General features: G+C 40.8%; 1 protein-coding gene across 4 annotated transcripts; it reads right to left on the bottom strand.

The window, feature by feature from the left end:
* Nucleotides 1–126: 126 nt before the first annotated feature.
* ppfibp1b (PPFIA binding protein 1b) lies at nucleotides 127–24,292 on the bottom strand. 4 transcript variants are annotated; one of them, XM_078256724.1, is made up of 27 exons: nucleotides 24,097–24,292; nucleotides 18,817–18,898; nucleotides 17,916–18,121; nucleotides 16,951–17,040; nucleotides 16,740–16,853; nucleotides 16,274–16,405; nucleotides 14,410–14,502; nucleotides 13,068–13,185; nucleotides 12,830–12,874; nucleotides 11,283–11,344; nucleotides 11,095–11,179; nucleotides 10,147–10,271; nucleotides 9,485–9,588; nucleotides 8,427–8,487; nucleotides 7,991–8,165; nucleotides 7,502–7,534; nucleotides 6,769–6,910; nucleotides 6,376–6,507; nucleotides 5,967–6,117; nucleotides 5,742–5,853; nucleotides 4,907–4,995; nucleotides 3,495–3,617; nucleotides 3,212–3,337; nucleotides 2,391–2,579; nucleotides 1,806–1,970; nucleotides 1,487–1,552; nucleotides 127–1,386 (listed from the first exon to the last, which is right to left on the bottom strand). In XM_078256724.1, the coding sequence occupies exons 2-27, from the start codon at nucleotides 18,878–18,880 to the stop codon at nucleotides 1,303–1,305; spliced, it is 2,886 nt and encodes a 961-aa protein (XP_078112850.1). In that variant the 5' UTR covers nucleotides 18,881–18,898; nucleotides 24,097–24,292; the 3' UTR covers nucleotides 127–1,302. The 4 variants fall into 4 exon arrangements, with proteins under 4 accessions (XP_078112850.1, XP_078112851.1, XP_078112853.1 ...); XM_078256725.1 differs by lacking the exon at nucleotides 7,502–7,534; XM_078256727.1 differs by lacking the exon at nucleotides 12,830–12,874.
* Nucleotides 24,293–24,983: the final 691 nt, after the last annotated feature.

Below are 24,983 nucleotides of genomic sequence, written 5' to 3'. Positions count from 1 at the left end.
GAGCTGACGTGTTAAATGAGCCGTGTTAAATATGTAACCCTTATCTTGCAGGTCGTTAACAGTGCAGATTTCTCCAAAACAATCAGTCAGCATGATCAGTGTTGTTATAATATAAATCCAGGAGAGTGTAGTTGATATGACTTTAATTTATTGCCTATATCTTCAGTACACACACAATTATAGACACTTTTTGAACAGCCATGTTTTTAGGACACATGTAGTTTGCTTTTTTTTTTCCCCCCATCATTCAGCAGTGAAATCAGCAACGTGTTAAAGACTTTAGAGGAAAATCCGATCCGATTTAATTTACTTTATTGATCTTTGAAATGGATAAACGTAAAAAAAAAAAAAACACACAACAACCCAACGACACAGTTTAACCTCTCATGCATGATTGAGGGTTGCATCATAACCTTATTATCTTGGAAAAACCCCAACATTATCTTATCTCACCGATCTGAATATGCTTTCCCAAAAATAACTCTGTCAGCCAGCAGGGTTCCAGTACAAATCAATTTATGGTAAAATAAAAATAAACAACATGCTTAAGAAATAAATGTGTTGAATTTCAATACCGCGCAATGATATTATTTATGCTTTGTAGTGTATGATATGTATTGGTGCATATACATGTAGAATATTACTGTTGAGTGAAAACCTGTAAAATGTTCAGCGTAGGATAAAAAAATAGGACAATTCCCATGTAATTAGCAGGGTTTAGTTCTGTAGAAAACATAGCAGCTGTTTCAGAGTTATTACTTTACACCAACTTCTAAAAATGGGAAAAATCTTCTCAGCATATCATTTCCGAATGAAGTCCATCTCTTTTTTTCCTCTCCAATATTTCTATAGTTAGAAGACAATTTAAAAGACATATATTAAAATCTTTATTGGCATATTTTAGATGTCTTTTTTTTCTGCTGGTTGACACTTCTATCATAAATAGAAAGATGCCAGTACGCAATTGAGTACAAAATATCTCCAGAAACCAGCTGGCAGGCAAGCAGTGGTGTTGCCCTAAATGTTCCTGCTGTCATCAGACGACAAGAGTCATCAAGACAAAATTCAGGAGTGGTAGTGGCTACTGGACTGTAGGCTGTCACGGCACCATCGTTGAAAATTGAAAAAAAAAAGAAAAAAAAAAGGATGACACTGTAATAATTTAGGCTCATCTTTGAATGTAACAATAAAAATGAAATGTGGGAGCATTCTTGGTCTGTTGAGACAAGTCTGTGTGCTAGTGGAGAGGATTGGCACAGAGTTTCATTCACAGCAGGACCAGGTCTCATGGTGCTGGCAGTCTTATGCATTGGAGTCCTCATCTGTTACACTGGGGTTCGGTGAATTTGAAGCCTCTTTAAAGAATTCATCATCCTTCAGCATGCTCTGGTAAAAAAGGCACAATACAAAAAGAAACAAGCTCATGAAACAATACTTTCAATGAGTGGAACGCGCTATCTGTCCTGGTCAATGTTTAGATTCTTACGGTCAGGTTTTGAATACCCTCAGAGAAAGCTCCGATCTGTCTCACAGTTCCCTCAGAGTCGTCCATCTGTGAAACAAGAAGCAGCTTTCAAACTCAACCTGAGACCCCCCAATAGAGCATAGAAACCTAAGTTGATCAGACACTTCTACGCAGTAAATATTTTGTAAAAAAAAACAAAAAAAACAACACAGTTTGATTTTTTTTCTTTCTCCCCCCCACATAATAAATGCCTTTGACATAGATAGACTCAGATGCAATTGTTCATGTCTTCAGTGCTTTAAAATCATCAGTCAACGGAATCTTTGAAGAACAGGCTCACCTGTTCCAGCCTGTCGAGGTCGTCCTCGTAGATTTGGAGCTCAAAGCCTTTCTGAAAGCTTCGGCCCTTTGGCATCTCCACATCCATCGGACACACGTACTCCTCGCTCTCGTCCTGCTTTTTCTTCCTCAGACTGCCAAAGTTACCAAATGACAGTTTCCTTGGCTGGTATTTACGAGGAGAGAGAAGACAATGTTTATATAGCTGCATTTAGATATGCAACAGGAATGCACACATCTGTCCGGGTTCCCTTTATTTATTATTTTTAAACAATTTAATTAAAACATTTCAGTGACTTAATACCAAGTCTTTGTGACTACACAATTGTAAGCGTAATGTAAATACACTTTTAAGGGGTTATTAATCAAAAGTTGTTTAGAGTTTAAAGAGTCTGAATAGTTGCATTCTAGCCTGTCAAGTCAATTACTTGAATTTACTGTTTATAAGAATGTGCATTTTCATTTCAGAAATGTTAAACTCAGTATCATTACTTAAAATCCAAAGTTTAGATTTTCTTGGATATTCATCACCCTGGTAAGAGAAGTACTAGCAGTGACAGAGTATCCTCAAGAAGTCTTGCGTTACCTTGACCTTAGTGGTGGCAGTAAGCAGAGTGTAGTCTGGGTTTTCAAGACACTCCTGTTTGAGCTGCTGGGCCTCCGAGCCAATGAGCAGGTTGAAATGTGTGGCGAGGTGGCGGCGCAGCAGCGTCTTGTTGGGGGGGATGTTCAGCAGCAAAGCCATGGTCTCCACGTTGAACCGCGGCTCTAGAACCTGAAGGGAGAGGAGATGTTTTGGGAGTGGGTACGTTTAGGAGAGAATCTCTGTATCACAGGGAGACCGAATGCACACTGCCTGCGTGGCGTGGGCGTGTCAGCTGCGTGGCGTGTCCATTCTTATTTCGGCTCCCATGTTAACAGGTTAGAGCTTGCGCACTGCCTGCGCGACACGCACGTCTCAGCCGAAAACGCGTGCATGCTAGACGCCTATTTTTCACGTGACACGACACGAATACATTTAATAAATGACATTTTGATGTTTGAAAGTCTCTAGGTTTTGACATAAATGCAGGTATAAAAAAAAATAATTAGCGATTTTCAAATATTGCACCTGTCAATACAGAACGAAATATTCTGTAGCCTATTTTGCCGTCAATACTGCCGACGTTGTCTTTGCTGTAATCAAATCAGTATATATTTATGTTTAACATGAAGTATACTACTGCTTATCAATGGGAAACATACATGTGTACAGACAAGGCTAGCAGCAGCAGCGCCGCATCAGACACGTTTCTGGTGTGCAAAGACATAGAAAACGCCACGCAGCCGCCACGCAACTGACACGCAACAGAAACGCCACGCGGGCAGCATGCAGGAGGCCGAAGACCGAATGCTTGACTGTCGCACCATCAGGCCTCCGTGCACACCGCTGCCTCTCAGGTTGGGAGCGTATTCGGCGAGGTCCGCAGAACGCAGCCACTCCATCACCCTATGGTTGGTCCACTGGGAAATCTCTGCTGGAGAAATATTGTTCTGTGGGAATAAAGCACAGAAAGAAGATGGGGAAAGAAAAAAAAAAGTCCCAAATTTATAACAGGGTATGTTAACGTGCAGCTGTGCGTTATAAAATAAGTATGTTAAACAGCAGAACAGGCTGCTTATTTCTCAGGTGACGTTAAAGTGAACGCACCTCATCAGATGGCCTACGACGCAAGCAGTTGGGCTCATAGTTGTTGAGTCGGAGCACTTGGATAGCTCTCTTGATACTGAGGTGATGCAGGACACTCCCTACTTTCAGGGAAAGCAGGTCATCCTGAGGGACAAAGTTAGACATCAATGACTTACTGTAAAATTCAAACAATAAAAGCAAAGTTTAGTTGAAGCTGTGACAAAGAATAAATAGCACATAAACAGACTTTTGCAGTAAAAATGAAAACATTCCCTGGCAAAAAAGCCTCTGTAAAGAAATCAGTTTGAACGGAGGGCTGAGATGCTGTGGTGAGCACTGTCCCAAATACTGAGGGTGAGACCGGAGGCCTGTACTACGAAGCAAGATTTGGCGTTAACGAGGTAACTTCAGGTTCAACCCAGGGTTTTGTGCATCACGACGGTGGATCACTTGTTACCGGGTTAAATCGCTGTGGTAACTTATGCTGAACACATAACCTGCTCGGGAGCAGGTTATGTTGGAGATTATAGATCAACCGGTGTAAAAGCACCGCCTACTGACCAATCGATACTCGATTGATAATGGCGTCACCGTTGTTAGCAGATCCGGTGGAGCTTGGTGCGCACAGAGAGAGAGAGAGAGAGAATCATAAAAGTTAAAACATTTAGAGACAGACAACCTCCATTAACATTCCCTGATGGGTGTTTTTATGGAAGATAATACATTTCAGTGGAGGGAATTACATATAGGCTTTTTTTTCTGTGTTGCCAATGCTACATCGGTTTGAATTGTGTTTTTATATACATATTTTTTTTAATTTGCTCTCACGATCGCTTCCCCCTGCCAGGGTTGCAACTGAAATAATAGGCTAAAGCAACCACAGTTTATGGAAAGCACAAGTGTAATTATGGTCAGATCTTGTGTCTGACTGACGGGGAAGTGACATTGATGAGCGTTGTGATTTACGCATTTACAGCGTTGGCTATTTTTTTTGCCAGCTTTCCTTCCTGTTTTAGGAAGCAGCGACTGTATTGCCTGTTAAACCGTGTCTGTGTTCTTCATATTTATGTAGAATTATAGTTTGCTCTTATTATGTAAAATATGCGGCTCTGGTAGATGTTTGCGATTGGTCGTGCTGCGCAAACACCGCCTCTTTTATGTGAACGTGCGCGCCACTGGATTGGGAAACCCTGGGTTGATTGAACTAGTTGTTAACCAGCGTCGTGACACAGCTTATGCGGAACCGCAGTTGTTAGGTTAGGTGAAGCCGGGTAACTGAAATCAATCCAGGGCATGTTGAGCTTGATTCGTAGTACAGGCCTCAGGCCGCCACCAGTCCAGCTCTTCACTCTCTACGCACTAATCCTAATGTGAGATGACACTTGAGTTGTCAGACCGTATCTGTGGGATCTGCGGACGGAGAAAACACTCACCACTGTCATGTAGTGCAGCATGCGACCATCCACCCTTCCCTCATCAAACTGGGTCTTATATTGAGGCAGACCGATGTCATCCAGCCATCCTGAGAGGAACGGAAAACAGCAAAGCGTCATAAGGAGGAAGTCAAGCTGACAATCAAATATAATTCAAAGTAATGAAGGGCGAGAATTCCTTCGTTGCGCGAGTTTGCAGGATGATTTGTAACGTTTCATGCGACCATTTCCTTCCATCATCAACAATGGCCAAAATAACCACTATTGCTGCTTTGTACCTGTTGTGGAAGTCCCAGATACGTTGGGAAAACGAACGCCGTCATGTCTGGGTTCATAACATCATCCGCCGGCGCACAGAGCTTGAAAGACTGCCGTTACTACAGCGGTATGAACCCAAAATAAACAGATTTAGCTTTGTTTTTTTTGGCCATTTATAGGCCTTTATTGACAGGACAGCTGAAGAAATGAAAGGGGAGAGAGAGAGGGGGGGGAACGACATGCAGCAAAAGGCCGCAGGTCGGCGTCGAACCCGGGCCCGCTGCGCCGAGGAGTAAACCTCCATATATGGGCACCCGCTCCACCAACCGAGCTATCTGGGCTCCCGATTTAGCTGCGATTTGATTGCAATGAAGGGATCAAAAGGATGCCGATTTGCATCATTTGCGTCTTTGCATGTAATCACGCCACATGAAAAATTCACTTTGCGTTTAGTGTGAACACACCATAAAAGTGGTTAAAGAAGAAGGAAAAGCACAACAAACTGGCCACAGATTTCATTTGACCAGCAGAGATTCTACAACTTGGTTCAGGTCTTGGACTGGAAGCTGGTACTCACTCGTCACCCAGTTGTAGTCCAGCTTTCCCTTACTATTGTCCTCCTCTGAGCCGAGGGCCTGCAGGGCCAGCTGCAGCTTCTTTCTGTGGAGCGGGTGTTTGATGCCCAGCTCCTACACATCCACAAGAAGACAAGTAAGGATTACACACAAACATCCCTGAGGTTCTACGTACTGCAGTAACTTCAACTTTGCTAAACAGATTACATTCTTCTCCTTCATCTCACCCTCTCCAGGTCATGTTGGGAGGCCTGTAGCAGAGTCTGTCCAGAGGAGATCCACACACGAGCCATGTTCACATAAAGACCGAGACCCTGCCCCTGCAGCCAGTCACACACCTGATCCTTTGACCAGCGTGCAAAGGGAGCATCAACATCACTAACAAAAAGAAATGACAATAGACAAGTCAACACTTTCAAAAAAGGTATGCTGGCACACCCTTGTAGTGGCATAAAAAGAAAACAAACACATACAAGTTGTTTTCATTTTGGACGTCTTTGTTATCCCAACAAAAGATTGCTTCTTCAAAATCGCATGATCTCTGAATTTAATTGGACATAAGACACTCAAAACAACAACAACAACAAGCAAACCACATTCTGAGTCTCTTTATTCAGGCTGAATGAACAGACTTACTTGTTGGCTCTTTGGAGGTCACAAGACCAACCCAGTCTGGGTCCCGCTGTGGCTCGCACTCCGCCCCTCTTGAACTCACCTTCTGGTGGGTTGTCATCCAGGTTAAATGTGGTAGACTGACTTCTTTTAAGCCTTGGAGAAAAAAGAAAAAAAAAAAATATGACATTCAACATTATATTAAAACATCCTCGCATAAAAATATGGCCATAGTGATCAAATATCTTTGCACATTTTTTGAGCAGAATCTGAAAGTGTTAGATGTAAACATTATATGCTTTATTCTAAATGCAATTCTTTTGCCAAGTTTTTTGTTTTTTTCATGACTTAATTAAAAGAGTAACTCATTTTATATTCTTGAAATAAGGAATGATTCTCATGCAACTTTCTACTCACTTCCCAAAGAGTTTCTTTATTCCTTTGGATTTTTTCCTGCCCTCTGGGGTCGTAGGGAGTGTGTGGGTGCTGTCGCTGTTGGCCGATCTCTGTGGCAGCCCGGCCAGATCCAGATGGTCGGTGCCCTGTCGCTCCGTTTCAGCTGTACAAACAAATACCCACAGAACATCATCAGCATCGTGAGCATCAGTGTGGGAGACGTGCACAGATCGGCAGAGACGGAGCTGCTGCAAAGGGTCGGTGCAGAGACCCAGAAAACACTCAGACAGATACGTGACATCTCCTAGACCTAGACAGAATGAGAGGTCATAGGAGTAGGCATTAAAAGCAATACCCTCTCTAGTATGCATGCATCAGACACCGATGATGTCTGAATAAGATAAAAAGAAGGCTCATTAGTTGTTTTGTTTTAGGTTTTTTTTTTTAGTGGGTGGCCCTCAAGATCAACGAAACTAAAAACTAAAACAAGAGTGTAAAACAAAAACATGCAGGCACAAAGGCAAATCAACATACGCAACTGACTCTCTGTATGTTGGACATACAACATTTGTGCAACAGGGGGGAGTGACAGGAGAGTGGCTGTTGAAGCACTGAAATGTGATTTGATAAGAAATTGTCAGCTGAATGGATGAGTTTAGAAAAAGGCATAGGTGTACAACAATATAGGATATATTCAGTAGTTTTCTCCAGAGAACTACTGCAACCCTACAATGACCTCTGGTCTATACTGTACCTAGCATAGGCGCACTTGCACTCCGGCTGCGGTCTTCATGTGTTACAAAGCACACACAACACACGACAGGGTCCGACAGAAAAAGACAAAGGGCAGACATTATGATTGAAATAAGGACAGGATTGGAGATGGAACAAAAACAGACATACATGTGTACAGTACAAAAAAAAAAGAAAAGAAAAAAGCACATATACAGAACGAAGGGCATACAACAGGACAAAAACAGGCTTCCGTAATTAAATGGGGATCACAGTTTGTGTGGGCTGCAAATTATAGTCTTGGTCCATATAGTATATCTCATGGGTGTGGCTTGGTGAAATAAAAAGTCAGCCATGGTGGGAGAAAAACCTCAAAAGAAAATCTCACTCTCCAGTAAACTGCAAATCAATTGCACAGCTAGCTTAATGTTAAAAATAGCATAAAATACAGACAGAACCACCTTGTGAACTTGTCCTTATCCAGCTGCTTAATCATGCGGTTTGCTCTTACCAAGGTTAGGGGTACTGGCTGTCTTCTTGCCCCCACGGATCTTGAAGAAGCCCTTTCCAAAGGATGAACGAGCCTTTCTCGAGCCAAAGCTGTCGTCCTCTGTGGTGGCAGGCAAGGTGGCAGAGGGACTCATAGGCGGCTTTTCACTGATCTTACGGATCTCTTCGCTTGTATTCTGAAAGAACAAAAAAGCATTACTCCTATGGGTCACACTTATTGGCAGAATATTTGCTTTTAGAATCAAAATATTGTAGCTTTTACCGTGAAGAGTTAAAGATGTAAACTGCACACAACATGTAGGATATTCTAAAAGCCATGCACTAAATGGATGCTATGGTGCATTTTACAGACTTGAGAATGAGTAAAACTTGTAACAAAGAGACATTCTGTTCCTACAATCAAACATGTGTCCCCCTTTCAAATGTGTAACTTTTACCTTTTCATTATTGCTCTTATCCAGCTGGTTCTGGCTGCCAGTCTTTGTGGCATCTTGGCTGCTGAAATGACAAACCATAACAATGCACACTTCACTCATGGCAGTGTAGTGGAGATAATGAGCTTGTTGTCACATGGTCATGAGAAGCAACAGTGTGGGATACAGAATATGAACTGCTGTTACACACAGTCTTCCCATGTGTTACTTACTGAGACACTTCCTTACACTCTATATGACTGCAGCGAATGGACAAAACAGATGCCGGCCTGCTTACACAAACTGGACTAAATATTCCGATTACAGCATTACCCTAATGTCAGTGTGTTACAATATTATGTATTCAAAAATAATACAGAAAAAGAAAGATGTTTGTTCTATTAAGTCAAAACATCTTTTCTTGTTTGACTGGAACATCCTGTCATTTTTCAAAACTTGCTCGGTCTGATTCCGTTGAAATCTGACTTAGTATTCATTACTTAGGAACTAAACAATCATACGGAGAGAAGAAAAAAAGTATTTGTTAATTATCGTCCGGTCATACGTAGGTGATGAGCAACCCTCTGCCGTAAGCGATCGCATGTCACTTAAGTGCACACGATTGTGCCTTCTGCTGATGAAGAGATACCATTGTATTCATTTTAGCAATGGAGTGTGACAGGAAACTATGTAAGAGACAGAGGACAATGGTACGTTGAAGTCATTGTTAGTCATTTTAATGTTAAACACGTGGCAGAACACCAGGTGTACACATTACTTGTCCCAAACCAAATGAATATGAGCCAGCCACTGTCACGACTAAAATCGAAAAGCCCTTAGATCAAATGTATCCGTAAACCGTGCAAAGACACAGAATACATAGACATAGAATTTTCTTGAGATATTTTATTAATTCATTGTCATTTAAAGAAAGGAGTGGCACAGAATAAAGGCTACCGATAACTTAAAAATGAAAATATCTTATTTACAAATACCTACATGAGTCAAACTCTCTACATTTGACTCGGACTTGCAGTAAATCAATGTATGTGAAAGGGGATATAGTCTTTTTTTCAATTTACCTTTCTACATCTGTTGGAGCAGACTCTGATACTGGTTCTGGATCTGGATCTGAAGAGCTGGGTGTGGGTGAGGGCTCTTCACTCAGTCCATTGAGGCTCTCCAACTAAGCACAGAGCGAGAAAAGACGACAGAAAAGGATCAAGTCTTAAAAGATTAACTTGCATTTTCTCCTGCGGCCATAAGAACACAGTAGTCTAAATCTGCACACATGCAAAGACAACTGACAGGAGATGTTATTCAATTAATTGGATGTCAAGCCTGTCAACACTCATTTAATAAGTGTGAGAGTTCATGTGAGCGATTAGTGTTTTACTGAGCATTTTAGGAGTTTAATGAAATTTAAAGTTGCTTGAGGAAAAAAAAAGGTAAAAACCCATAGCACAAGAGTCATCAGTACTTACATTAGAAAGATGACACAGCCAAAAATAATATGTGAGGTTTCTAATAAACATCTTACATCTCTTAGTCTATACTTTTGAAACACTGAAATTGCTTGGGACATTGTGTTTTAATACATCCAATTTGCTGTATTGTTTAAATTTAATTTAGCGAATGTTAGTTGATTTGTAGATTGTAGTGTATGGTTTAGAATTTGTAACACCACATCATGTTATAACACACACACACACACACACACACACACACACACACACACACACACCTCATCTGGGCTCCTCCTTTTCAGTTGCTCAACATCTGTAACTTCATACTTTTCTGACTGCGCAGACATGAATGTGATGGATCCATCACTAGGACTCTCGACGCACTCGTTTTCTCTGCTTTTCTCTGGATTAGATGATGAATAAGATACAAATGTAAGTTGACGTATGGTAATGAAAGAGTCAGCTGTTTCATTTAGCACTGATCAACCCTGTGAATAGAAGAAAAAAAAGTTTATCTGAGAAGAAGACTTTATCTTTTGTCTCTAGACAGATCTTACAAGACAGCCTAAGTCAAATGTCTAAATGCTCGTTATGGTGCCATTTATTTGTTGTGCTGTGTATTTGTATTTGTTGTTAGCTGTGAATGTAATGTCTATATTGTGTATATTCTGTTTGAGTTGATTTGGTGGCGAATGAGTTTCCCCATTGGGGATTAATAAAGCTTTCCAATGTCATCTAATGTGTTGCAGAAAGCTACAGAACAGAGCTGTATGCAAACAGCAAGCTCAGGGCAATACAAATACACCCATAGGAAAACAAGCAGGCAAACAGTTAAAAAGGGGTTGCTGTTTGCAGCCGACTAAAGTTTCTAATGTAAGAGAGTGCCCTTTAGCACACCAATAGGGGGCTTCAAATCAGCGGTGGTGGATTATCTCTAGCTCTAGTTTCAAGTGTCTGCAAGGTGATTTTCACATTGCACTGCAATAAAGCCAGTGGCCCCCTGGAAAATTTGAAAAATCACAATAAAAACCTAAGATACACTGCCATTATCATCTGCTCTAAAAAAAAATAAAAAATGCTTTGCAGGAAATTTAAAGTATACATAATACATGGCTGAAGGACTAAACCATGCAAAATCATCAATATTGCTCTCGAGGCTGACTTTCTTTAGTACTTCTTTAAGTCCGACATTACATTATCATTTATTTACTGACAGGAGTTCTCACCTTTCTTCCCTTGCACTGACATCACCATGTTTTGAACTTTCTTATACCGCAGCAGCGACTGCTTTAGTTCCTCAATCTTACGATCCTGCAAAAGGAAAAGACGAGTAAAAACCACAGTGGGGCAAATTTGAGGGTAGAGTTGAATCACTTGATTTGACACAAAGCGAATCACAACTTGTCAAATGTACCTTCTCTTCATTGGCTGCCATCAATGATTCAACTGCCTTTTTCATTCTCTGCACTTCCACATCTAGTGAGGAAAGAAAATGATTACAGACAAAGAACTGTAGTGTTGACAGTGTCAAGTTTAAAAAGGGTACAAAGAGGGGGACAATGAGCCTGAACGCACATGGTGCCAATGGAGGATTTAACTCATTCAGACCATACAGGCCGCAACATTACTGCACATAATTCCAGTTACTTCACAGCCACATTCTTTGTTTCTTTCATAGGCCTTCAATTTGATACATTATATCTTTGTGTGAGCAAGGGTTTTCACTTGCAGAACATTTTCACTTTTTAGAACACAAACTCTGCTACAGTGCTCTTTGAGTAGTCAACCCCCCCCCCCCACAGGTTTATTATAACTAAATAATGCAAAACAGAAGTACTTCAATGTGATCTCTAACAAAAAATGGACACATGCTGGTCAACGCTGTTAAACTTGTTTAAAGATGTGGGAGATATATAATATTAAAGCTGTGGTAGGCAGGTTGTTTTTGGCGTAATAACCTTTAAGCATATTGTAATTGAAGTGGTTTGACAGAAACTTTTCAGGCTTTAGAAAACCTAGCCTGTGATGAGAGACTTTGGCCAATCACAGGTCATTTCACAAAAAGGGTACTCCTATTGGCTGTTCTACAAATGCAGATGCGTGTGCACGTCCATTCAGATGGTAAAAGACTGATTCAATGGCAGAAAATCCTGCTGAGTAAGTTGCTATTCCAGCATTGGCAACAACTGCCTTCACTGCAAAGCAACCTAAAAAAGGAAGATGCACTTATCAGAAAGAGAAAGTCTAAAAGAGACGGACAATAATCGCAAAACAACACGTGTCAATATCAGCAAAGTGTTTCAGAGATGGAGAAAAAAAAATGTTGCTAATAGTCTAGCGAACTATACAGTATTTGCAGAGTCATGTTGAGGGAGTCTGTGCACTGAATGAAAATGAAATTGTTCTACGTAAGTGGAAGAGCACTGGAGGAGGAAGGCACAGATATGAACACAGCACTTAGAACAATGATTCTGGTGCACAAAAACACTGAACATGACAGGTTAGCAGGGCACACAATGGTTGTTGGGGTGAGCAGGGGTGTGGGGGGGGGGGAGGTTTAGAGGAGAGATTTTGACAGGTACAGGAGGTGATTATTGTTGGAGGACATGAAGCAGGATGATGAGTGAGCAGCCTGAATGGTTATGACAAACAACAGAATTCATTCCTCATTCCTGTTGAAAACACAAAGCAGACATTCCTTGTTGCTGTTCCAGGTTGGACATTAAAAACACAGATACACAGCTTTTGGGTGACCTTGGTTTTGTTTAGTTTTACAGTCCTTAACTGTTGACAACCGCTGACAGATTGGTGATGTGGTGCTCTGTGGTCGGGTATTAGCACTCCAATGGGTTACAATGGACAAGCTGAGTTTGGATGGCTCGTGCTCGTTCATGCAAACGGGTTGAGATGGGTGCAGTAATAAAATGCAATTATAAACACAAGCATAAAAACCCCCCTTACGTTTTTCTTTCAGCCTCTTTCTAAGAGTTTCGTCTGGATGAGAGACTAAACAGGACAAAGAATGATGAGACAAAAGCTGGTTGGTTTCAGATTCTGACGTCTTGCAGAACTAAGCCTAGTGCTTTGCTACTTACACAGATATTACCACTCAAATCATAAAACATAAAGTTGAACACGAGTTTAAAACATCATGTGTGCTCATCTTCAGTAAGGCTTGGGATTTGACTGGCTTTCCCACCTCTCTCTGTGGGATCTGAACTGCTCGAGGCGATGGCTCTGAAGCCCGTCTCATCCTGTAGTCTCCTCATCTCTCCGTCTGTGCCCTCCAGCCCTCTCCTCAGTATGGCTAACTCCTCCTGTCCAACAGAGGACAACAGTGAGGATATTTTCCCCCCACACAGACGCAACCTCCCCTTCCCCCACCCCAACTCCACACTACAAACACACCACAGCACAGAGGTTCACAGATGCTGACATGGCGTACAGGCCACACCTGCTCTGAAGGGTATGGTGTGTGAGGAGGGTGGGTAAGCAGTCATGACTGGGAGGGCTGAGGTGATAAGAAATATACTGTACAGACAATACATGTTTAAGTGACCACAGTAGGAATCAAGCATAGGGATAGACCAATTAAATTGTAAAGAGGTTTTAATGAAGATGATCAGTAAAAAAGAAAAACCGTCACTAAGACAAGTGCTAAGGATAAAGAAAGACACAGAGAAACCGAACGCTGCAAACTCCTGAAACCCCCCAAAATTAAAGCATACCTGTGGTCTGAAAATGTTAATGTTTGCTTAAACTGGTGCCTTGTAGATGCGGACTTTAAAATAGGGTGTAAAATATTTCTGACTACACTTGACTTTTTACATTCTACTGTGCTGCAAGGTTTAGTAAATCAAGTGGTTTCACTGTTTGTCAAAAAGTGACATCATTTTGCCTAAAATGGTTAAAACAAACTGCTGCAAACCAGATTCAATTATTTTTTACCCTCAAAAATAAAAACAAAAGAGGAGCCAAAGGGAGAGGTCAAAAACCATAATCATACAGCAAGCAAAACAGTCATCCTGAGAAAAGCAAACCTTCATAGCCTGGAGTTTGTGCTCCTTCCTCTGTTTCTCATACTGCATCTGGCCCATTTTGATTTTCAGGCTAGAAAGCTTGGCCATTACCGACTAGCAGTAGAGAGACAAACCAAGGAAGAGAGAGAAAGTAGAGATGCAGGAAGTGAAAGATAAAAGGTGGTCAAGGAGGTGGATTACCCAAGATTCCAACCAAGATATATACAGAACAAAAATGAACACAGCTGACCAATAGAGAGAAGTTTCAACCGAGATAAGGAATAGAACATCCAACACCCTCATGTCAAATATCCTCGCGATCAAATGAAGGCAACACAATCAGAAATGACTAAATTCTGAGCCTTAAAAACAGGCAATAAACACTAAAAATGAATACATCACACTGTGAGCCGTTTACTGGTTAAGAACTGAATAGTTCCAAACTGTAACGTCAGCCATGTTAGCCAGGAAGAGATTTTCATATAAAACACTGAGTGTGCAAACTTCCCTGTGACAACTCACCTTTGTGGACTTCAGTTTCTTTTCATATTGTAGCTTATCACTCTCCAGCTCTGTCAATCTGTACCGCAGTTCATTAATTTCAAGAATCAAATCCTGAAAGAGGAGAAAGTGCATATCAAAGCATGGTAATGAAAAAGCAAGCAAACGCCTAAAAATACTGGTAATACCATTTGCTGAATGTCATTGTGGCAGCTCTCACATTCTACAATTTCAGTTAAAAGTTCTACAATGAAGTCCGAACTCATATGATCTACCTTACATTTCCACTTTTTTTGTTTTTGTTTTGAGAATGTGCGGTACACAGGCAAATGCTCATGAAACACCTACTTTTATGCTATGATTTACTAAGGTTATTATTATCATATGATACCTTGATGTGTCCCCCCCATCCCCTTATTTCTTTTTAAATTTTATTTTAGATTTTACATTACTCGTAGTCTTTTACTTGTAGTGTTGTAATGCTAGTTCAAGGCATTTTGATGAATGATGTTTATGATGGTTTAAAGAAAAAAGGGAAATTATTATTTTTCTACTGACATACATTTTATTCTATGTATTTCCTGTGTAATTTCCTTCAATAAACAGAGTAAAAAAAAAAAAAGGTTCTAAAGTTCTACAATGACATATAAAGCAACTCTAGATATGTTTGAAGGGACCGAAGTCCTTGGAGAGTAGATGCTACAAAAGCAGCAACAAGAGGAAGCTGCTTGTAGAAAAGAAGTGATGCATGTGCTATGGAGGCGGAACACGGACAGCAGCTTTTTTTGTTCCAATGGGGGTGGAAGAGACGACTGCGCTGCTACAACAATAACGTGACATGTTTGAAAGCTTTCAAAGTACTCTGCAGGGTTCCGCTGGGAGCAGAAATCTCCCCATCTCTAGTAAACAAATGATTGAAATCTTAATGTTTGTAAAGCCTTTGACCAGAGGACAGTTCAAATAAGGTTTAAAAAAAACAAAAAAAAAAGGGTAATCCACTCCACACAGTAAGGTTTTTCTACAAACACAGCAGGCATATTTACCATGGATAGTTCAGAATGTTGACGTTTCCTTGAGGAGCGGTTTTTCTTACTCAACACGCAGCTGCTTTGAGACTAACAATAAAATGAGATGTCCCTCTTCCACACAGGTGTCAGACAACATGAATGAGGGTTTGTTTGGGGTGTGTGTGTGTGTGTGTGTGTGTAGCTGCGTTTCCACCCAAAGATTTAAGACTTTTAATTCCAGGAACACATTTTTAAAAGGAGCCAGAAGGTTCCTTCAGCGCATTGTTATCTGCGCTTCCAACGTGGTGTGAATAATACAATACCCGTAAAGATTATGCTAATTAGTCCACTGACGCATAAATAAGCAACATGACAGAATGAGGGCTGCTGGTGTTCGCATGGGTGAACAGTGTGCCAGTGCGTTTCATCTAAAAAAAATATTAGAATATATTGTATGTTGTTAATGGTCTCATTTATGTGGTTTGTTGATTATTGTGTTGTGCACTTATATAGTAGGTGGTGGGCGTTTTCATCGCGGTTTGAGCGGAAGTGATAACATATTTGTTTGCTTCACCTGTTCACCTGGGTTTTTTGGGCTTTGACAAAGAGGTGAGCCTGGGAGTGAACACTTTGTTGTCCAACAAAGTGCTGCCGCCGCACTAACGCACTTATTTCGACTCACAAAATAACTTTACATTTAGTAACGAATTGTATTTTTTTTTTTTACATGTGGAGGAATAAATCACTGTAATACAATCTTGAGCATGTCGATTCGAGTTCCTTCGGTCGAAAAAGAGCTCCTGTGTGTATTGAGGTGAGAGAGAAAGTACACAGGCAGCAACAGAGATCATTTCTGTCCTGAGAATTAGCTCACATACCTCACTGTCCCTAAATCGGTCATCAAAGTCAAGTCTGTCCTTCTCCATGGTATTCAGCTTCAGCTTTAGGTTGGATACTTCGGATATTAGTTCATGCTTCTGGGTCTCCAGTGCAGATCTGCACAGAAGCTCCTAGCATGATAAATGAGAGTTATAATGATAGAGATTACTAGGCTTTGTGCTAAAAGGTAGACATGGAAACTGACCCCCATTATCTCAGTAGCTGACAACAAGCACAAAGAGAAGCCCCTGCTACACCCAACACTTGTGCACTGGACACAGGTGAATATGCATTTACAACACAGTAGGCGTTTGCTGACAGAGGGACATCAACTAAGATCTTAACGTTAAAAGTCAGTGTCCCTTCCACATATGTGAAGCTTGCATAGCTTTCACTACAGGGTGGCTCTTGATCTTGTGTGCAAACAGTTTGCCCTGAGCTATATTACATATGAAACCCACACACCTGTTGTAGCATCTCTTCAGTGGCGTTGAGTTTCTCCCTGTGATCGTCCAAACACAAGTCCAGGTCTCGAATCTTCTCTCCCTGAGCCTCCACCTGGTCTGTCAGCACGCTCACCTGCGTGGAACAAGGAGGCACTCTTTTTTAAAAAAAAACAAAACACTTGAGTCTCTGTGGAACTGGTAAGATTATCTAACAATTGCTGGTTAGGTACCTGAAGAACCAGAGACTCCTTATCGCTTTCTATTCGGGAAAGCCTTTCCTGGTAGTGGTCACCCCCACTCAGAGAGATGTGCCCGTTGGACTGCAGGGACAAAGGGAAAATATGGATTAGACAAAGAACCATGAGAGAATTGATCTTTTTAAAAGTGCAGACATAGGTGAGTGGTATACAGGTGGGTTAATATAATTGCTGCTTGCGGGGCCTAATAATGAGCTTCGATTGAAATGCTTTACATCAAAGTGTGACTGGCTGCACTGCTTTACCCTGCACAAACACCACCTTACATGGCTGAAGAGAAGGCTCACATTCAGATTGCTGTGCACAGAGTGACTTACAGCATTACACAAAAACGCTGGCATTTATCTGGCCTGCAGCCCATCGCTCTCCCAAACACCACTCTGGTTCCTAAGAAGTCAGCGCATTTCCTGCAGCACACTGGCTGTGACACTGACAACACCAGCATTTCATCTTGCATTCCCAGAGAACTCAGCAGAGGAGTCATGTTTTCGCTTAGCAAACAAGTCGTCTACTTTCACACAGGACTGTTTGCCCACGCTTGCCTGCATTCATAGATATCAGAAGCAAACCAGATGTGCTAAAGCTTGTTTGCAGCAAATTCTGTTGAATAGACAAAACCTCCTCCGTGGTGACACAACTTAAACTGATTCAGACAGTGGAAGTGTTCCTTCCTTCAGTTCAACATTTTACTTCTTTTTACATCCAGATAAACCAGTAATGTGACATTACCAGTGAAACTGATCTGACCAGAGGCTACAGTATTCTGAAGGAGAAGAAAAAAAAAAAAAAAGGGTAAATGTAACTGTATTTTATGATCTTCAGTTCCAGTTATTACACTAAAAGATTAACATAAAAAATAAAATCAAAAATAAACTGCTCTTGACTGATAAGGATTACCTAATCTGTTCAATGTTTGCTTTCCTACGTGTATATCTTACCAGGTGACCATGGAGCCACTCGACCAGACTGTCAGCTGTGGAGTCAGGGATCTGGCAGCGTAGACTCTCCCTTTCCTCTGTGTCCATCAACTCCAGGACGCTCCTCAGGTCTTCCAAAAGGTGAAGCGCCCGCAGGCTGCCCATGAAAGGAGAGGTGGGTGACTGGCAGTCATACAGGCCATTGGAGTAGTCCAGAGCCTTGGAGCCTGAGGAAAAGAAGCACAACAGATGAGAGAGGCAAACATTATTTAATGAATTAACAAAAAAAGACACACTAATGGACCATGATTGAAGCATACATTGCAACAATTCACTGCGGCATACAAGAGACAAGACTTTAACCATTATTTGAATGCATTACTAATAATATTGTATTTACTAAAGGGCACTCTGCCATTGCAGATGACCATTAATGCCATTGGTTTGACATCCGATACTCCGGGGCCACATCCAGTGTTCCTGAAGTCCTTTCCAAAACTACAGCATGTCAATTATGTCAAATGTTCCATTGGTACACAATACAAGTTGGTATTTACACAAATGTAACCTTGGTAAACATATCTACAAGTCACACTGCTTTCTAAATTAGCACAGAATAAATCCTAAAGCCTTTCTAACAAACACGGAGCTCCAGACTTCACGTGATGTCCATTTAAAAAGGTCAGCTCGGCAACAAACCATAACAAGAAACTCGTATCAATGTTGACTCAACCTGGAAGAGTTTTATATCAGAGACTTTGTTGCTTAATGCTTTGACACAACTGTATACTAATATTATATATATATATATATATATATATATATATATATATATATATATATATATATATATATATATATATATATATATATATATATAAAAAATATTATGTTGATGCTTAATGCTGTAGGATAACTTTACCTGCTATAATGCCATCCATCTGCTCCAGGGCAGCTGCCAACATGTCGCTGGCATCAGCCATCATCTTCAGTCACTGATGAACCTTGAGGGACCAATGACATGTAAAAACCAAGCAATAACACATCAAACAAAAACAAGAAAAGCATTTAAAAAATAAAAAACATCCATAATTATTGTGACTATTAACCCAACAGCGTGGCTGATAATCACAGTTTAGTCTATGGAATAACAATCATTGTAGCGGCTGCTCTGTGTGCTCGAGAGGTGGATACCAACAGTGTAAGAAAGGGGTCAAACCCAGAAAACCAGTTACAGTGGTGGTCAGCTTTCTAGGCAAAGAAAAGTGCAGCAATGTTGGCGTTAAGCATGTGATTACAAAAGGTTCCCACCCAGGAATTAGGCCGTTACTGCGGTACATCCTTTACAACCCTCAATGCCTAAAAAAAGGACAGTGCCTGCTGAAATAGCATGTTTGTGAGATGTATTTGACTTTACAAGCACAGATAAGCCAAGCGCTATGTGTTAAAAAAATAAATAAAAAAAAAAGTAAAAGTAAGTAAAAAAGTACCCCATCTAAACAGTTACATGATAACCAGAAGTCTGTGGCAGCTAAAACAATATGAGACTGAAACAAATACAACTGAAAAAAAATGATATGTGCAGCTCTGCTGTCCTACCTTCTTGAGCTCTATGCTGCAGAGATCTTATTATGTTAATTTTGTCAGAGCAACTAATAAATAATGTATTTCAGAACATCAATCAGGCCATTTAACGGAAATACTGGCACAATGAATGTCCTGCCAATAAGACACTGGACACTCTGTTTGGAGCGGAGATACATTTTAGTGTCCCAGTCTTGGACATCTGCCCAAGCAGCACAACAGACCCTTTATCTTTGGATGTTTAATCAACACACACACACACACACACACACACACACACACACACACACACAGTGTCCGACGCTGGGACGTAGCACCACAACAAACTTTATGGAAACCACCCACAGACCTAACACTGTTATTTCAGCATTCCTGTGGGCACATTTTCCATTATGTAAAAAAAATAAGCATGCACTAAAACATAAGAATTGTCACAACAACACAGTGGACTATGAGGAGATGAGAGGAACCAGCATGCCATCAGTCAGCTCCATAATAAACTGCTTAGTAGTTTCCAACAGTTACATTCTGAATGCTCCTCTCAGGTTGCCTATGACTACAGTAACTTACATGACATTAAACAAGGCAGGATTACAGTTATTTACAAAAGACAAAAGTTTACTATGTCCTGCTAGCATTTTAAAATGTTTTAATACTCAAGGGGGAAATATGTACTCGGGGAAGACCTTCATTACTGTGACATCTCAGAAAGTGTATCCATGCTGTGGTGGATCCATTGGGAAAAAAAAACAAATGAGAAGAAGCATAACCAACTCACTACACTTTAACAACAAATGCACAGCAGAATTCAGTCTGTAACAGCGGGTAACACAGACAGAGTTTGGATCATGATGACTCAAACCGGAATGAAGGCCTGCAGGGCATCCCCCCCCCTTCAAAAACCTGAGTCAGCTCTTCTCTCACAGCAGAAAGGCAAATATGGGTAAGGTTAACACATGGCTTTCAGCAAACAGACTTCAAACGCATCAGGCCAAGACCAGACATGCTGCTTGGCAACCTGCTGTCCATGTGTCAATCACTGCTAAACAAGAGTAAAGACTGTGTGAGCACTTCCATGGCATCATCCTGGATTCAGTGGACATAAGAGTCCAGAAAGATCTCAGCACAAAGAAGGCCTAATTACAGAGGAGGGCACTCTGTCCTCAAGTCCTGGGACAGGATATGTAAACACAAGAGGGTTGTTTAGCAAGCAGACAGGGTGACTCTCACCTGCATTGTCTTTACTAAACAAAGGCTGTGGTTTAGAGTATTTCTGGGGCACAACTAATTATTATTTTCTTGGTTAATCCATTAATTGTTTGTCACAAAATAGTAAAAAATTGCCCATTTTGATTCCACGAGCCAAGAGGACATCTTCAAATTGCTTGTTCTGTCCAACCAACAGTCTAAAACACCAAAAACATTGAGTTAACTTACATGTGACAAAGAACAGCAGCAAATCCTCACATTAGAGCAGCTGGCGCCAGTAGGCAGTTTTGCTTGAAACCTGATTAATCGATCACTAAGATGGTTATAAGCATATTCATTTTCTCTTAATCCACTTATCGTTTAAGCGCCAGTGGTTTACATTTTTGTTGAATTAATAGAGCATCATGGAGGATATATCTGTATTGGCCCCTTAAGTGTGTATTCGGTAAGCTTGTTATGAAAAGGAGACATCTCAAAAATCCCAACAAGTGCGCATCACTCTCAAAAACAAAGTCTCACTGTCTGCCCTTCTATAAGCACCACTTACATCAACCATAACACAGAGAAGGCTATTGTTCATGGTAGTGGGGTATTTTGACTAAGAGGCATGAGAAGACAAAGACCTGCAATGCTACGCTACAGTACACATGGCATTTGCAACAACACCTGTCTGCATAATCTTTTCAGAACCAAGAGCCTCAAAACCAAAAGAAAAAAAATGCATTCAAAACACAATATTGCCCTTTGGTGAAAACAGCCATATAATTCATGGAGACATGCCGAGAATAATGAATACAAGGGGGAGAGTGGACCACTATAATGGCTTTTCAAATCCTTCAGCTCTGATCCCTTCAGGCAGGGATGGCCATCATAACCGATTCTCGCTGGAAACTCCACAGAGAAAAATAAAAAAAATAGATTCTTGTAATTCCTCAGGCCCGAATGGCCAGTCAACTGTACTCTTGCACACACAGGAAACAGAAAACAAAATAGAAGCCTCAGGGCCACTTCAGTGGGGAGAAAGTGTTTACAGCTGCCATGCAACAGGCTTCAACAGCTTGTATTGAGAGTTGCACTGGTGGTTAAAAGGCCCAGGGAGAGAGGAATTTACAATACAGGCATTAATCACACAGCTGTCTGCTTTCTTTTTTTTATATCTAGGTATCATTTAAAAAAAAAGAAAAAAAAAAGAAAAAAGAAAAAAAGATATGCTTCTATTTCTGTGGACGTGATAGATCCAAGTCTCACCACATAATGACACTTTCCATGTCTTGAGTCATGCAGGCCTTGACTCAGTCTTTACCTTCACACAACGTTTCCTTGAGAAAAGATGAATTCTGGTTTGCGTACCTCATTCTGTTTTACCTCCAACCATGAATGCTCTATTCAGCTCCGAAAACCTTGAAAAAAAATGTTCAATGGTAACAAGGGCAAGCTTTTCTTTAGACATCATCTAGGCGGGCACTAACCATATTCAATGTGCCATACACAAAATTCTTAAAATAGTTCTATTATTAAGTCTACTGTGACTTAATCTTGTTACAGGGCTATTGTCTCCAAGTTTAAGGCAGCATGAAACTGGTGCAGTAAACATGCTGTGGGCCGCTGTTTCACTGTGTGTAGACACACAGTCAGGGCATTCACCAGCCGCCGGCAGGGCGCTGCTCTGGAATAACCTGAAGCTATTTCAAACCTGAGTGAGCAGCCAAATACATCATCACTAATTTTATACTACCAAACAAAGAGGCCTATATAGAAAATGAGATGTGGATGCAAAGCTGAGGGAGCCTTTTTTCTCTCTTTAGACTGGCTGGACCTAAAAATAAGAAACCAACAAGGCATCTGTGCAAGTTTTGGAAATAAAGAGCTTCCATGTGATAAAATCTTCAAGACTTGTACCTGCATGTATGTATGTATGTATGTATGTATGATATCTTGATATACATATATCAAGATCATAGCTGCAATTCATTTATGTTGGACAGCAGCACACATTCTTTTCACATTAGTCACAGCTGCAATGCTTGCACCTTCACAACTTAGTAGTTATTTGTCTTTGACATTTATGCAGAAAGCAATGGAACACTGAACAGTACACACGTGGAACAGTGGGTTAGGTTATGTAAATCCACACAGCTGAAGGTTTACACACAATTGTTGTTGTTGTTGTTGTTTTGCTGTGTACAAGATTACCCAGCATCACTCCATATCAGCAAAACTACTAAAACAGTTGCTTGTTGCCGTTTGTCAGGCTAACTTTAACGTTTTGTTTTTTAGCATTCTCCCTAAATAAATCCCCTTTTCTGCAGTAAAGGGGAAAAGAAGAGCCCTGGGGGCTTCCTTAAAATCTGAACAATAATTAAAATATTGAAGGAAACCCCCAGAGTTAAATCACAAAATCTCAACTCAAATACCACACTTAAGTTTGACAGCGCATAACTTCATAAAGTCTCCCACAATGCAGAGGTAGGAGCAACAGAAGCCCAACATTATTGAACTGATGGGTATAGTGTGGGCTGAGGAGGAGTCTTTACCTTGAGAGAGAGAGAGAGAGAGAGAGAGAGAGAGAGAGCACGATCTACTATGTGGTTTTCAGACAATTCAGTAGTTTTAGAAAGCATTTGAGAAAAGGAGGCAAAACTGTTCAAAGAGGTCGACTGGAGGGCAATACTACAGCTGATCAAATGATCATAGCTTTAAAAAAACAAAAAAAAAACACAATAAACTCTGCAGTAGCTTAGTTTACGCCGTCTGTGTCAATTCTAGCTAACGTTACTTAGATAACGTATTCAAAAAAATTCACCAATCAGCACCACCTCAAGGTAACGTCAAACCAGAACAACGGTAAAGTTAGTCTATGAAAAAAAAGGTGGCCTCAGGCACTGGGAGTAACTAACCACCATGTCCGGCAGAGTCTGGAGCTGTGGCAAAGCCATAAACCAACTTTAGACTGACTTTCTCACGTCAGAAACCTTTAACTCCCCCGTTACATGTAGACGGTCTTGTTGACCAGATTAAACTATTATCACTGTAACGTTAGGCTGAGACGTAACAGTAGTTAGTTAGCATTAAATAAAGTAAACTCATAAGACCATTTGCTCTCAATGTTTTCCTACCGTGCTGATGTGCAACAAGTGAAATAAAAGTGAACATTAACCAACATAGCTAAACTAGCTAACGTTAACTTGCAGGGAAGCCTAACCCCCCCCCCTGAATGTACACCCGAAGTCCCAGGACCCTTTTAAAAACAAGTTAATACAATTCCACAGTGGAAAAAAAAACACTGGCTTAAACGTAAGCCACAACAACCGGTTGTTTCGACTAACGTTAAATGTTAGCGACTCATAAACCCAAGTTAGTGGAAATAAGAAATCACAGCCGTAGCATCAGCTTCATCAACATCACTTACCGACTCTTTCCTCGAGAGGATTTTGGGATTTCCGTTAGTTTGTTTATTCTATTGTTTACAAAAACTCCACATCGCTTGGTTTCTGAACTTCTCCGTGCCCACCAGTAGTACACCCGTCCGTCCACATAGCTACGCCATGATGTGGAAGTGACAGGGTTGTTGGAAAACTTGGAACGTCATGACTGGAAAATCCCGCCCCCACTACTGCCTGGATTGGTCCGGAAGCAGGAAACTTTTATATGATGGAGTTTTGGCGCATTCACTGTAGCATGAGAAAGATGGGATATAAGAGATTCTTGGTGTGTAAACCCGCTCACGGTTGACGTCACCATTGGACAGAACGCATGGATTATTTTATAAGCGATGAATATTTATTTTGTTTGTTTATTCGTGTGTAAACAGACCAGAAACACCCAAAGTCAACAGTCGCTTAAACGGCTTGAGCTTAATGAAGCAGGAAACTTTCAATTTCTGCTGAACCATGAATGCAGCATATTCTAAGCCTGTGTGTTTTAAACAAGCACAGCACAGGCGACATCAAGTGGTCTATAAGAACTATATCATGTATCCTTACGAAGTAGCAAATAGCCTACTCCTGTGCAAAAACAGTCAAATACAAGCAAACCTTTTGAATTCAAAGTTTTATTTAAAACTGAATGGTGTGGGAGAGGGATCCTCCCACACCATTCAGCGGACTCTAAAGGGGACTTTTAGCGTCAATAACGATGATAATGGTACCTGACCAAACGTCCGTATTTTACGAGATGGGAGTGAGAATGTGTTGGAATGCCACAAAGCTTCTTAATCTTTTTATTTTGGTGCCGTCACGCATCTTGGAGCTTGGGAGTGAGAAAAAAAAACGTGAATAATAGGCTATATTGTTTTAC

This window comes from Sander vitreus, chromosome 8, assembly GCF_031162955.1.
Source record: "Sander vitreus isolate 19-12246 chromosome 8, sanVit1, whole genome shotgun sequence".
Lineage (NCBI taxonomy): Eukaryota > Metazoa > Chordata > Actinopteri > Perciformes > Percidae > Sander > Sander vitreus.
The sequence above is the reverse complement of the archived record's forward strand: the minus strand, read 5'-3'. Positions and strand labels throughout refer to the sequence as shown.